Consider the following 16055-nt stretch of genomic DNA (forward strand, 5'->3'; position numbering starts at 1 on the left):
AGCCTCCCGTTGGATTTTGTTTTTGAAAGGTTTCTGTTGAACCACAGCGACCTTTAAGTCTTTGGTGGAATGTCCTGGTAGATTGAAGTGTTCTCCCACTGGTTTCTGGACGTTTCCGTTTCTAATGTCAGATTTGTGTCCATTTATTCTTTTGCGTAGAGGTTGGCTGGTTTGTCCAATGTACAGAGCAGAAGGACATTGTTGGCACATGAGGGCATATATCAGATTGGAGGATGAGCAGCTGTAAGAGCCAGAGACAGTGTAGTTGATGCCATTGGGTCCTGTAATTGTATTCCCTGGGTAGATATAGGGGCAGAGCTGGCATCTGGGTCTGTTGCAGGGCCTGGTCCCTGTGCTGGTGACTCTGCTGGCCGATTCATGATTGTAAGTGAGAAGTCGTTTAAGATTGGGGGGCTGTCTGTAGGCAAGGAAAGGTCTTCCACCCAGGGCTTCTGAGAGAGAGGTATCATTTTCCAGGATGGGTTGTAGCTCACTGATGATACGTTGGATGGGTTTGAGCTGGGAGCTATAGGTGACAACCAGTGGTGTTCTGTTGTTAGTTCCTTTAGGTTTGTCCTGGAGCAGACTGTTTCTGGGTACTAGTCTGGCCCTGTTAATTTGTTTCTTCACTTCATTTGGTGGGTACTGTAGTCCCAAAAATGCTTGTTGTAAATCTCTTAAGTGTGAGTCTCGGTCGAGAGCATTGGAGCAGATACGGTTGTAACGTAAGGCTTGGCTGTAGACAATAGACCGAGTGGTATGTTTAGGGTGGAAGCTGGAGGCATGTAGATATGAGTATCGGTCTGTTGGTTTCCGGTATAAGGTGGTATTTATTCGTCCATTATGTAGTTGTACAGTGGTGTCCAGGAAGTGTACCTGTTGTGTAGAGTGGTCCAGGCTTAGGTTGATAGTAGGGTGAAAGTTATTGAAGTCCTGATGAAATCTCTCAAGGGCTTCCTTCCCATGTAATACAATTACAGGACCCAATGGCATCAACTACACTGTCTCTGGCTCTTACAGCTGCTCCTCCAATCTGATATATGCCCTCATGTGCCAACAATGTCCTTCTGCTCTGTACATTGGACAAACCAGCCAACCTCTACGCAAAAGAATAAATGGACACAAATCTGACATTAGAAACGGAAACGTCCAGAAAGCAGTGGGAGAACACTTCAATCTACCAGGACATTCCACCAAAGACTTAAAGGTCGCTGTGGTTCAACAGAAACCTTTCAAAAACAAAATCCAACGGGAGGCTGCTGAATTGGAATTCATATGCAAATTTGACTCTGTCAAGCGGGGACTGAATAGAGACTATGAATGGTTATCACATTACCACAGGTAACAGATTCTCTTTACAGAGGCGTGATCTGGGGGAGCCCAGTGACGCCTGGTGTGGACTTTCGGGGACCACAGTTCTCTTTGTCAGATGCAACTGGCAGGGAGAGCTGTGGTTACCGAAGGCTTATACTACATAGGAATTGGACACCTTCACTGCTACAAACTGACTGCACACCAAAAGGAGATGTTTACATTTCCAAGCAAAGGAATGTTTTGATCGCCTCTATGCTAATTGCATTCTGCCTTCTTGTGATTTATGACCCCTCCCTTTTCTCTCTCTTTCCCCCTCCTCTTCTGTATCTGCCCAGTTTTGATCAGGCATCTGATGAAGAGAACTTGATTCTCGAAAGCTTATGCTATAATAAAATTGGTTAGTCTTAAAGGTGCTACTGGACTCTTTTTGATTTTGCTACTACAGACTAACACGGCTAACTCCTCTGGATCTATGACCATGGAAAGCACCGCATTCAGCCGAATGGAGAGGAAATCCATCAACCTCATGAAGAAACTGGCACAGATACAAACAGACATCATCTTTCTTTCTAAATGCAAAAGACTGGACATTCTACCCAAGGGACTTCGTGTGAGGAATCCATTGAAATCCACTTACTACACAGACTACAGTGAGAAACTATGCAACACCTTATCCAGGAAACTCTTAATTCACCTCATTGGACTGATGTACAGCAAGCAACAATGGATCAAGCAAGAGGTCTCTGAACTAGACTCTTCCATGAAGTGCACCCCCTCTGCACAGACCGGTAACTGGGGGATGTTTGCCACAACCAGAGAAACTATTTATTGTAATCTATTCACTGAATTACAGAACAAGAAGGAGAAGAAATTCTCAAAACTCGTGCCTGCAACAGAGAGCAAAAACACTTGGGATCCAAGCAACATCATCAATCTTTCCAGTTACAAGCTGAGCCCAGCAGAGGAATCAGTCCTCTCACGTGGACTATCCTTTTGCCCAGCCAGACCCACACAAACCATACAACTTTGTGGAGACCTGGAGGCCTATTTTAGACGCCTAAGACTGAAAGAATTCTTCAACTACTCTGCTGGACAAAACGACGAACAAAGCACTGAACAGACACCATCACAGCAGCCCCCACCCCCCCAACCCAGCAATATACAACCATCGTTACAAAACTCCAGGAAAAAGAATTCCACATGGACACCCCCTGAGGGCCGTAACTCCTCATTGGACTTTTACATTGAATGCTTCCGTAGACGTGCTCAGGCTGAGATAATTGACAAACAACAACACCTAAAGCAGAACCTCAGCCGTGGAGAAAGAGAGGCCATAAACAGCCTCCAAAATAATTCTGGCATCGTAATCAAGGAAGCTGACAAAGGCGGAGCAGTTGTCATCATGGATAAACAAAATTATATACAAGAAGCAGAAAGACAACTCTCCAACACAACATTCTATAAAATACTACCTTCTGACCCCACTGAACAATACAAAAGGGAACTCAATAAAATATTAAAAACACTCCCCATGGACATACAAGAATGCATCCATACGGACACACCCCAGGAACCACGACCAGGAAGATTCTACCTACTACCCCAAATCCACAAAGCGGGTAACACAGGACGCCCAATTGTTGCAGGAAAATGCACCAGCACAGTAGGAGTCTCGGGATACATGGACTCTATCCTCAGGCCCTATGCCACCAGCACACCCAGCTATTTACGGGACACCACTGACTTCCTCAGGAAAATACAATCCATTGACAACCTACCAGATGACACCATCCTAGCAACCATGGATGTGGAGGCCTTGTACACCAATATCCCACATGCAGATGGATTGCAAGCCATACGGAATATTATCCCGGACAAAACCACAGCAAACCTCGCCACTGAACTTTGTCACTTCGTACTCACTCACAATTACTTCGAATTTGGTGACAACTTATATCTACAGGTTAATGGCACAGCCATGGGCACACGCATGGCACCACAATATGCTAACATATTCATGGCGGACTTAGAGCAACGCTTCCTCAGCTCCCATCCACTGGAACCACTACTATACTTAAGATTCCTGGATGACATCTTCATCATTTGGACCCATGGGAAGGAAGCCCTTGAGAGATTTCATCAGGACTTCAATAACTTTCACCCTACTAGCCTGGACCACTCTACACAACAGGTACACTTCCTGGACACCACTGTACAACTACATAATGGACGAATAAATACCACCTTATACCGGAAACCAACAGACCGATACTCATATCTACATGCCTCCAGCTTCCACCCTAAACATACCACTCGGTCTATTGTCTACAGCCAAGCCTTACGTTACAACCGTATCTGCTCCAATGCTCTCGACCGAGACTCACACTTAAGAGATTTACAACAAGCATTTTTGGGACTACAGTACCCACCAAATGAAGTGAAGAAACAAATTAACAGGGCCAGACTAGTACCCAGAAACAGTCTGCTCCAGGACAAACCTAAAGGAACTAACAACAGAACACCACTGGTTGTCACCTATAGCTCCCAGCTCAAACCCATCCAACGTATCATCAGTGAGCTACAACCCATCCTAGAAAATGATACCTCTCTCTCAGAAGCCCTGGGTGGAAGACCTTTCCTTGCCTACAGACAGCCCCCCAATCTTAAACGACTTCTCACTTACAATCATGAATCGGCCAGCAGAGTCACCAGCACAGGGACCAGGCCCTGCAACAGACCCAGATGCCAGCTCTGCCCCTATATCTACCCAGGGAATACAATTACAGGACCCAATGGCATCAACTACACTGTCTCTGGCTCTTACAGCTGCTCATCCTCCAATCTGATATATGCCCTCATGTGCCAACAATGTCCTTCTGCTCTGTACATTGGACAAACCAGCCAACCTCTACGCAAAAGAATAAATGGACACAAATCTGACATTAGAAACGGAAACGTCCAGAAACCAGTGGGAGAACACTTCAATCTACCAGGACATTCCACCAAAGACTTAAAGGTCGCTGTGGTTCAACAGAAACCTTTCAAAAACAAAATCCAACGGGAGGCTGCTGAATTGGAATTCATATGCAAATTTGACTCTGTCAAGCGGGGACTGAATAGAGACTATGAATGGTTATCACATTACCACAGGTAACAGATTCTCTTTACAGAGGCGTGATCTGGGGGAGCCCAGTGACGCCTGGTGTGGGCTTTCGGGGACCACAGTTCTCTTTGTCAGATGCAACTGGCAGGGAGAGCTGTGGTTACCGAAGGCTTATACTACATAGGAATTGGACACCTTCACTGCTACAAACTGACTGCACACCAAAAGGAGATGTTTACATTTCCAAGCAAAGGAATGTTTTGATCGCCTCTATGCTAATTGCATTCTGCCTTCTTGTGATTTATGACCCCTCCCTTTTCTCTCTCTTTCCCCCTCCTCTTCTGTATCTGCCCAGTTTTGATCAGGCATCTGATGAAGAGAACTTGATTCTCGAAAGCTTATGCTATAATAAAATTGGTTAGTCTTAAAGGTGCTACTGGACTCTTTTTGACAATATCTTAAAACGCGAATAGAGCTGTTCTCATGCATCTTGAGTTCTTAATACATTTTAACCACTTCAGAGAAAGTGCATCTGAATTTGATCTCTTCTTAGATGACTGAAGGACTCCTGAAGTTTTCAAAATGCCTTTTTATATGCCTATAAGAAATATGCATGACTATTATGCAGGACATCCCTGGCAGTTTGATACTCACCTTGTCACCTGTGCCAAGTAACAGTTTTCTCCTGCAGATAATCAGGCTTGACCTTGTGTGTGAAGAGTACCTACCCACAATGTGCCTGTGCATCCTATTGCTGCTGTATAATAGCCCCTTATTCAGTATGATGTTGTCTTTGTAAAAGCCAGACAAAACGTTATATGCAGATGTTTGTAATATTATAACAGTAACCCTTTTTAACAGGAAAAGCTGAGTCTGAGGAAGTGATTGGGATATGGAGTAAAGCAGTTCTTTCCCTTTGGAGTTCCAAGTGTATGTTTGCCCATTTGATAAATGCAGCACTATGATGAGTGCACATGCCACTGTCCGTTTGTGCTATGACTTGGTGGTAGAACTTGTGCGTTGCTTGCAGAAAGTCTCTAGTTAAGTCCTTGCATTTCCAGTTAAAAGCATCTAGGGGTACAGGTGTTGGGAAAGTTCTTTCTCAGCTCAAGATCTTGGAGGGCCTCTGCTAGTCTGTAAATGTAAACTGGGAGGGCCCGTGGTGAGCTATTTTCAGTGGATGCTTAACCTCTTTAAATGACTTGAAAGTTTAAACTGGAGTATTTTCTAGCAGGCTTGTGTCTGTACATACTTTCAGCAGCATCTAAAGTTACTCTATATCTGATGATAGTTGGTGTTGCAAACTAAAATGGATAGTGTTCTCTATTGCATACACATTTTTTCCTATGGCTGATTTGCTGCTTTTAAGTTAGTACTGTGATTTTCCAGATCCGGACATTTCTCTCCTAGGTGAATATATTACTCTACTGTTTTATTAAGGTTGGGGAAGAAAGTGGAGCATTTGGTTGGGCCCTTTTGCTTTTTTCCTTGGCTCATGGTATCCTGTTGTCTTGGATTATGCTTGTGGTTTGGAGTCCTACGACTGATTTCAAACAGCCTCAACCCTGCATAGTTTTCTAACCCTGTGATCCATCAGTTAGATTTTTTTAAATGGAAGGTGCTCATAGGTACTAGTCTTTCCAGCTTCTGCTTTCCTTCTGTGTCCTTTCCCAGCCCTCTGCAAAGCTGCTGGTGGTGGCCACAGGACCCAAATGGACAGAAAAGCTGTTGTGACCCAGGTGGGGGGCTGCTGAGGGGAGAGGAAACCAGTTCTCCCTTGCAGTGACGGCCCACATCTGGGAGAGGTGGGGCTGTTTCACCTGTTTTCCCCTTCCCATTGTAACCCCCACCCTGCTTTTTGGCTTTTTTGTCCATATGGATCCTGTGAACCTCAGATAACAGCTTTTATAATAATAACATTCGATTTATATACCGCCATTCAGGGCAACTTAACACGCCTCAGAGTGGTTTACAAAGTATGTCATTATTATCCCCACAACAATCACTCTGTGAGGTGGGTAGGGCTGAGAGAGCTCTGGAAGATCTGTGACTGTGACCCAAGGTCACTCAGCTGGCTTCAAGTGGAGGAGTGGAGAATCAAACCCGGTTCTCTATATTAGACACCCGCTGCTCTTAACCTCTACACCAAACTGGCTCTCTTTTGGTAAATCTTGAGGTTGCCAGGGCGGGCAGGAAAGATCCACATCAATGGGTATTGAGCCTTTACCTGGTTGTTTTACTTCTGTACTTTTATCGTGTGTGTGTACACTTTGAGGCTTGGAAATAAATATAAAATTTGCATGCACCATAAAATTGAGACTAGTGGGCTTCTTCAGAGTATTGGACCTCATACCAAGTTTCACAGAATTGCTGCTTCCTAATTTCTTAGTGCCCCATTGTCTCTGGCAGTAGAAAGGAGCAAGAGTCCAGTAGCACCTATAAGACTAATAAAATTTGTGGTAGGGTATAAGCTTTCGTGAGAAACAGCTCACTTCACTGTCACTGGAACAACTTGTCTGTTGCTTCTTGGGGAATTTTATTGTATGCCGCGTAAGATTGTGAAGTGGATTCTTCACACATAATGCCCCCTTTCCTCTTGTGCAGCACTGTGCCCAATTGGAAGGAATTGTTCTTTCTTCTGGAAGATGAAGAGAAAGCCATGCCATGTGACTGCCAGCAAGTGGGCTGTAGGCTAGGAATTGCTGCCATATCCTTTCTTTGAAGGGAGCAATATTCACATAACTATTCCAAGTTTCTCTAAAACTGAAAGCCAGGAAAGTATATAAACCTAGCCAATGTTACTTAAGCATTGTTAGTTTTTTGTGTGTGTCAATAAATGTAGTGCCGACAGGAAGAGATTTTTTATAACTGTGTGTGTGTTTAGTAGAGCAGTTCTTTAACTTTAATGACTAAAGACTGTTTTTTTTAATTATATTTTATTGTAATTACAACTTTTTTCATAATAAATAGGAAATAAAGAACAATAACATACATACAATCAATAAACATATAAACTTTTTCAATACACAGGTAACATTGAAACATAAGCCTACAATTGACAATCGGCCGGTACCGGTCCAGCGGTTGCCGGTAACTCGGTCCCACTATATAGCAAAAACAAAAGGGGAAATAAAGTTTTCACATCTCCTAAGTTCGGTAGCTGAATTTCATTATGTTGAAGGTTAAATAGGTCACATAAGCCAAATTCATAGTTTTAAAAGAGACTGTTCTGTATTTATAGATAGGCCATAGAGAAGTAGAGGTCTTGTTTCACCTTGTTATTTGTCCATTTTTCCTCTTTAGTCATATACTCCAAAAGTGGAAGCCACTGTTCTAGGAAGCAAGATTTATAATCTGGATTTTCCCTCTGTTTCAGTTGCTCAGTGATCTTCTGCATGATAAAATGATCCCAGATTCTAGATTTCCAACTATCTATTGAAGGGGCAGATTTTTGTTTCCATTGTGAAGCTATTGATAGTTTGGCTAGTGCCAAAAGTGAATAAATAAGGTTTAGGCTATTTGGTGGGATCCCTGGGTCCTCCCAATAGTTTACTAATATTATTTCGGGAGTCTTTGGGATCGAATGCCCTGTTATAACTTTGAGTTCTTCAATTATTTTATCCCAAAATGAGCTAACAAACTTGCAACCCCACCAACAGTGTATGTATGTGCCGGGCTCCCCACATTGCTTCCAGCAGTTAGCCGTCTGAGACTGATGAATGTGGAGTAGCTTAACAGGGGTCATATACCAGTGGGAAATCATTTTTAGGGTTTGCATTTTTATGTTTACAATATTTGTTCGAAAATTGTGCGATTTCCAAATCATTTTCCATCTGTTGTTTGAAGGATCAAATTTGCATTCCTTGGACCACATTTTTTGATAGGACAGGATTTTGTGCTTCTGTTTGTTTTCTAACAGAATTGAGTAAATTTTAGATAATATACCCCTCTGACTCTCCGTAGTTTCTTTCAGGATAATTTCAAACTGTGTTAAGGGCTTAGCCCGTGATTCTTTGATTTTTGGAGATTCAATATAAAGACCGTTTTGATTTTTAAATCATTTGTGGACCCTGGAGCATATTCTTTCTCACCATCTCCTCCTCTCCATTGAGAACCTCCTCGCTCTCTGCTGCTTGTCTGGACAGAGAAGGTACCCCCCAGTCCTTGAAAGTGCCTTTGGCAAAGCTGTGCAGATGCCAGTGTCCTTGTCTGAGTTCTGAGGTTCTTGCGAGTGTTTAAGGCCATGGTGGCTGCCATCCCAGGCATGCACACCTTACTATTGCCATTAACTACTGTGGTGGGTAGTGCCCTAAAGAAAAGCAGGGTTCCCCTCTCCGCTCATTCTGGTGAGTTTCTTGGCCCAGATTCACAGATCCCCTAGAGTGTATTTATGGATACCCCGCGTGTCTACAGGCCCCAGTTTGAGTCTCCTTCAGCAATATGAGAGAGGAAGTGCTTGTAAAGTTCCTCTTGTATCTGTGCACAATTCATATTTTATTCAGCATCCCATATTCCAGTGTGAATTTTCAATTAAATTGTATTCTAGTTGTGGGCCAGGGGGAGCAAGTAGCTTATAAAATTTGAGGACGGCGCATGTGCATGCACACACTGTAAAAACTGAAAATACAGTTGCAGTCTAGAGGCAGATTTACAGGGAACTAGTGTGATACGGGCTTCCCTCTCTCCCTTGACAGAAACCACGCATAATAAAAATTAAATACTACAGATTTCATTAGCACACTATTGGAAAGCCTGTGCCATTAAGCATCCTTGTTTTCACTGAATGGACGATTGATACTTTGGGTGAATTCCATTGGATTGTATAAGTCATTTGAAATTCTACGACGCTGAAATGGTTTGGGGAAACTGCCAGATGTGGATATTATTAGCTCAGCCTAGGCAGGATATCTTCCTTGCCAGTACCAACTCTAATGTGTTAGCACCATTGATTATTCTTCCTAGATTGGGCTTTGAATAAGGTAAAAGTGATATTTTTAAAAAGGGCTTTGAATAAAGTAAAAGTTATATTTTTAGATTCTTAAACTTAAAATACTTCCTGGTCTGCATTTAACATAGTGCAAATGTTATAGTCTCCTGTAAAGTGGAGAAGATACTTTCTTGTCTGCGGTATTCTTGCATGGGGGGGGGGGATTAAATTCCTGACCCTATATTGTTCCAAAGTTCCCTGCCCCAGCTGGTTTTTACTATTAAAGTTCAAGTTGGGAGATATGATCACAGATTCCCAGTGCAGTATCTAGTTTGCAACCAGACGTCATTTTACAACAAAGTGGTCCGTGAAAGAAATTGTACATCTCTGTCCCCTTCAAAAGGATATAACTAAGGATAGTTTACTTTTTGAATAATAGCAGTGTAATTTTAGAGCCACTGAACTCTTATTTCTTTAAGATGGAAAATAATATTAAATTTGAAACAGAAGGCATGGAAACTTCAGGAGCTGAAAACTGCAGGCTTCCTGGCCCAAAAAATATTTCTAGCTGTCATAGGTCCTCTTAAAAACAATAAAACAGTATGTGAGAGCTTACATATACAGATTGCTTTGAGAAGAAAACTGCTACAATAATGTTAAAAGGCCTTAGATCAAAGCATGAATTCTTCCTGGAACAGAACTATCAGGGTGTTTTTTTTTTAACTTAATACTTTAAGGCAACGGACTATAACATGATTAGTTGTCATTTGGCATAAGCCTTTCGGCATACCATGAGGAGTGATGTGAAGAGAGTAATTCCCTGTCATGTTTTGTGAAAGAATCTTGTGTCTGCCTTATGTTAACAATCTGGATACCCTTCTCTCCTTCCTCAAATTGTGTTGGAAATATGAAAAACAGTAATCTAAAAGGAAAAAAGATTGTTGTATTTGGGATTGTATAATGTGTAGTCTTCTCTGGCTATTTCCTACCCTTTTCTAAAGGCTTTCAGGAAAGATACCTTGCATTTGATATATCATCAGACTTATCTCTTCCTCGTTCTCATTGGGGTACATGAGCATTGGGATACTATTTGTGTATATATTTTATATCTGTAAGCGCCACTTCACATTAAAGATCCTACATGCTTTGGAAGAAGATAGATATGGGAGCTTGAGGCTTGCTTCTGTATTCTGTGTCACATGGATCAGGGTGTAGTCAGAAGCAACCCTGGAGGCCTGTTGCTACTCAGGCATTGATTTTTATCGTTGAGAATAACCCTTGACAGCAAAGTTGCTGCTTCAGCACTGAGTGCTGCTTTTACTTAATGGCGTCATGCAAATCTGTCATCGTGGAAGGAGAGTGAAGAGTATTTTAAGTGCCTCATCCAAGACTGATGAATTGACATGCTCAGCATGTCTTTATTATCCAAACAGAGGCATTTGTTTTTATTTTATTCTACATTTGTCTCTTGTAGTTCCACTGGGTCCAAAAAATCAGTTCTGTGCACAGATGGCAGACTATAAAAAGTCATCCCCCTCCTCTTAGTGATGTGGTCTTTATACCTTGACACAAACACTCCTGAAATTGTGGGGGTTTTATACGATAAAGTTGACCTCTTTACTAGTAAGGAAGCATTACTCAAATTAAATCCGTTACATAAAGGAACAGATGTTTGTAACTCCAAGCACCAACCAAACTAGTCTCCTGAAAAGGCCTGTTGAGTTTGCCATGCAGTCCAAGCAGAAGCTGATACAGAGATCTTTATTTTTAACTGCAGATCACATACAATAGTAGAAATAATTATTGAAGAGAGTTTAGTAGAATTATATAATTGTACACCTCAGAAATAGAAAACGAGTGGTTGGTTGCAGAATAGACTTGAGTTTGAAAAGCAATATTGTAGGACTAGAGGGAAGAAATCCCTCATTATTTTTGGCCGGTAGTTCATTTATGTTTACTTCCCTTACAGTTTCTTCTCACTGAGACTTGAGGCTGGTTACACAGTGCAACTGAAACAGAGTAATACGTACAACAAAAATGCAGTACTGAGTTAGATAATTTGCTAGAAAACTGTATTATACATACCTTAATGTATGATTAAAACACTGGAGAAATATGCAGCAAAACAGTATAATACATTCAGTGAAGACTGCCTAGGATTTCACATAACAATAACTTCAGTGCTGTTATCTGTATAAAAATGCCCTCCTGAGCAATTCCGTTTTTCTTGTTCTTGGAAATGCAAGAAGCATGGGAGCCTTTCCAGACTTTGTGGTTTTTAAACTCTAAAGCCTCCAATTAAGTTTGTTTGTCATTGAAGGATAAGCTGGGATATAAAGCAAACACTGATCTTTCTCATTGTCTGTGAGATAAGAATGTGACACGTTTGGCTTTGAAATACGTGGTATATCATAACACTCTAGTTCAGAGGACCTTGGTTTGGTTCTCTTGCTTCTCTTGGAAGCACTCATTGGTGCTTCCTAGGGCTGGTCTTCACTGCCTTGTACAGCAGAGTGCAGCTTTGAAAGCAGAGTGGCAAACCTATCAGCTTCTTTGTATGATCTGGGTGGACAGTGGGGCTGGATGTACCATATCTGTCAGAAAAATGCTAATTTTGTGACTGATGATCTACCATCAGTTTCCCCAGGAGAATCGTCATCCGCTACTGCTATAGAATCTTTTTGTATGTGTCTAGATGTACTGGATATTACCAAGCTTGTCGCTCACAAAAGCTCATACCCTACCACAAATTTTGTTAGTTTTATAAGTGCTACTGATTCTTGCTCATTTCTGATGTTCAGTTGTAATCCTGCTTTGGCGCTTTCTCCTTTAACCTTCATCAGTAGTCATTTCAAGGCTTCACTATTTTCTGCCAGTAATGTGGTATCATCTGCCTATCTCAAATTGTTAATGTTCCTTCTACCAATTTTCACTCCACCTTCTAGATCTAATCCAGCTTCCCTTCCACTTCACATGGCATGCAGCTGCTTGTGATGTTTTCCCTGCGTCCACCATGTTTGTAAGCTTATTAACTTACTAGTTAACCCAGGAAAAGTTGATGTAATCTTCCCAGCTGGAGCCTTCCTTTGCATCTTGACTAATTAAATTTCTCTTTTCATACACATTTGGCTCCTGGTTATTGGCAAGTATAGAATGTTTTCGCTAATGGCCCAAGATTTGCAGGCAATTTCAACTGCATTCTTAATGCTATGGAAGGAAGAATGTAAAACCATTAGAACCCAGATAACCTCAGGGATGTCAGCATTTTGTAATCCTTTATAATGAGTTTCTATCTTCTCATGTTGTTAGTGTCTATGTTGGTATCCATACATGATTCTGAAAGACTACAATTGTAAGTTGCGTTTCCTTCCATTTTTGTGTTTCAGGCAAGCAGAGGATACAGCAGCTGTCTGAAAACACCAGGTATTTCCGAAGGCGACTTAAGGAAATGGGCTTTATCATCTATGGAAACGAAGATTCTCCTATTATACCTTTGATGCTGTATATGCCTGCAAAAATTGGGTAAGTACCCATGCAGCACTATAAAACATAGTGATAACTGAGTGTTCTCAGCTGAGATACTGAAGAGCAGGTAGGAGGGGAGCCAACTGGATATTGACTGGCAGGTATGCAGTAGGAGGACAACAAAAGCAAAGCCCCTCCCATTGGAGGCTATGTCCAATAATCAGCTGAATTGTGTATCCAGAACCAAAGTGTGTCTGGCTGCTTTGCAACTTTGTAGAATCTTAGAATGCTTGACCCTGAATAGTCTTGAACAACACAAGCCTCCTGTTTAGATAGCCAGCAGCCAGGGAGGGGTGGTGGGTGAAATTCTTGTTAAGTGAAGTTGCTGTATTTTCTCAAAATGATTTTCAAGTTTGAGTTACAAATCCGTTTAGAAGCAGCCTGTTAAAAGACCAGCCACTGCCAAATATAATCTTTCAACTTTGTGAGAACTTGATACACTGAAAATCATTCTAGGAAGACCACCACTAGACTGAACAAAAGAGGCCTTTGTGTTCAGGCATTCTCCTACCATGGCAAGGCAGAGTAGAGACTAGAAACAGAAGGCTCCCAGACACTCTTCACCAAAGGCTTTCTTGAATGGGGCAGCATAGGGCATGTGGTGGCAGCAGTGTAGCTCCTTCTTTTGTTACCATCATTAATCTTGTCTTGCTTCTTTCACAGAGCATTTGGGCGAGAAATGTTGAAAAGGCACATAGCTGTAGTTGTGGTGGGGTTCCCTGCCACTCCAATAATTGAATCCCGAGCCAGATTTTGTTTATCGGCAGCTCATACCAAAGAGATACTTGATATTGTAAGTACCTTGACGTTTCAGTCTGTTCTGCCTTCTCTTAAAAAAAAAGTCAATTTGAGCTTATCTATATCTACATCTATCTCCAGAACCAAAGTGTGTCTGGCTGCTTTGCAACTGTGTAGAATCTTAAGCAGGTAGTAGCAGAGGAGCACCACGGCGGGTCAGCTGCAGGAGGAAAGGCAAGACAGTAAAAATTGCTTTGGCAAAATTTCTCCATTGAGGAGGCTTGCAGCCAATCCATACATCTCTACAGCACCACTGGACTCTGTTGCAGAGAAAACAATCCAGCTCCTTTCCAGTAGTGACTTTCACACTAGCGGTCAATTGTTCCATGCTACATGAGGACACAAACTGAGGTCCACTCTTTTTTGCCATGGCCATCAGCAGTGCCAGGAACATTGCCTCCTGTTCATGTAAGAGTACCAAAATAGCCTGTAGAAAATCATCCAAGAATGTGCAACCTCCCTTCTTTTCAGAATTGATAAAGTTGCACATGTTCAGTATGGTCAGAGTGTGGGGTCTTCAGAATCGAACAGCCTTTTTTTTACCAAGTGATCGAAAATGGTGAAAAATGTCCCACCAGATAAATTCTAGGGGCAGCCTAAACTGAGGAGGAAGAAGTGAAATTATACAGAGTTTGCCCACAAATACCTGGATCTTACTGGTGCTTGCTAAAAAAGAAAATGTCTTTTCCTTCTCTCCCCTCCCCCTTGTTGAGTGAGGAGGTCCTTCTCTTTTTTTAAAAAAAAGACCTTTTTTGTAATGTTTTCTTATTAAATCAACCCACATGATGGGCAGCAGGTCCCTGTTACAATGTGTAACTGTTTTATGTAAGTAAAACTTCCTGGCCTGAAAATATTCTGGCCTTGGATCAGAGAGAAGCCCCTCATAACCTGTGTCCCTGTGGGCTGGTGCTTTCTTTTCAGTGATGAAAAATATATTACACTTTCCCAAAGTCAGAGTTCACCCATGCCATTTCCTTTGTAGTCTTTGCAAGTCACATGCTCCTTTTTGTTTTAAATTAATAAAATCCTAAATCTGAGTTCAAGAATAACAGTTAACGGACTCTTTTCAACAGAAATTCAACCTCAAATGATTTCCATATGTTGCTTTTTTTGGGTAAACTTCTGCTTAGAATGTGTTCACTGTTAAATTGTGCTTAGCAGTTCCTATCCTTCTATTTTTTCCTACCTTGTTCCCCCAATCCATCATAAATGGGCATTCTGCTCTTCCAAACTGTATCTTCACTTTGAAGTTTCATAGCATATGGTGCTCATTTGTTTTCCTTTGACCATTAGTAAGGCCGTGTTATTGAAGAGATAAGAGCTGCTGATTGGGGGCAGGGTGGCAAGGTATTTCCTCAGATGCTTGTCACATACCGACCCCTGAGAAAAAGGGGCAAGGATGAGAAGGATATTGAAAGGTCCTGTGGAAAGAAAAGATAGGGTGAGAACAGAAGCAGTTCATCTCACAAGGGAAAAAATGACATTATATTAGTCCCTCTGGCTTGAGCACAGTGCTCTTAAAGCAAGACCACTTAAATTCTGCCCACTGAATTAATAATCAGCAGGACTGTGGGTTCTTTCTACTTAACTATGAATTTTGTATGGAGAATGAGTTACTGGCTTTTAAAAAATGCCGTTTTATATCTTTTATTCTATGTCCATTAGTCATTGGAAAGGCAAGAAGGCAAGGAAATCTCCCTCCTCTTCCTCCAGCTGGCTTCATGGATTTTATTGGAAGGAGCTCAGACTCCCACATGCTTTCAAAACTATTTGCCAAAGCTAGAACCATGCCATCTTAAACATAAAAGCTGAGGTTTCACAAGATGCTACAACTCGCCCTCGATATCAACATTCTGTGCTGGTGTGGAATTGCAGAATATCTCATGCCCAAGCAGTACATTTCTTCTGCTTGCTGAGTAAAGCTGCAGTGTGCTGTAGAAGATCAAACTGTAATTCTGGTTACAATATGGTAAAAGAAGCTAAAACCCGAAATCACAATCTACTGGGAATAATTATGAAATATGTGATTTTTTTAAGTTATAAAAAATCCAAGAACCAAGAAGCTAGCTCCCATGAGCTTAATACTGTGTTCAATAACTCCCACCTCACAATGTATTTTAATATTTCTTTAGAAATGGAGAGGAGTTTCACACATTGTTTATGGAAAGAACACAGCTATCCTGGAGAGGTGGCAAATTTTTGACTTACCAGAGCAGGTCTTTAGTTCCTGCTTTTGGGTTGGATCCAAAACCATGAGCTCTGTTTCCTTAGAACAAAACTTTTATGCTCTTCCCACCACATCCCCCTGTGTGTACAGATCCCAAAATTGCTCCTTAGGACCAGGGGACACTATATTGGGGGAGGGGGCTGCAGTTTGAAGAGGAAAAT

At 41.7% G+C, this 16055-nt stretch overlaps 1 protein-coding gene across 1 annotated transcript in view; it reads left to right on the plus strand.

The window, feature by feature from the left end:
* The window catches only part of SPTLC2 (serine palmitoyltransferase long chain base subunit 2), a 104122-nt gene that overhangs the window by 81202 nt on the left and 6865 nt on the right, over window positions 1-16055 (plus strand). The window contains exons 10-11 of the mRNA XM_054970837.1: window positions 12731-12866; window positions 13533-13662. Of these exons, the coding sequence (XP_054826812.1) occupies window positions 12731-12866; window positions 13533-13662 (266 nt within the window). The remainder of the gene's footprint in view (window positions 1-12730; window positions 12867-13532; window positions 13663-16055) is intronic.

This window comes from Eublepharis macularius, chromosome 2 (assembly GCF_028583425.1).
Source record: "Eublepharis macularius isolate TG4126 chromosome 2, MPM_Emac_v1.0, whole genome shotgun sequence".
Lineage (NCBI taxonomy): Eukaryota > Metazoa > Chordata > Lepidosauria > Squamata > Eublepharidae > Eublepharis > Eublepharis macularius.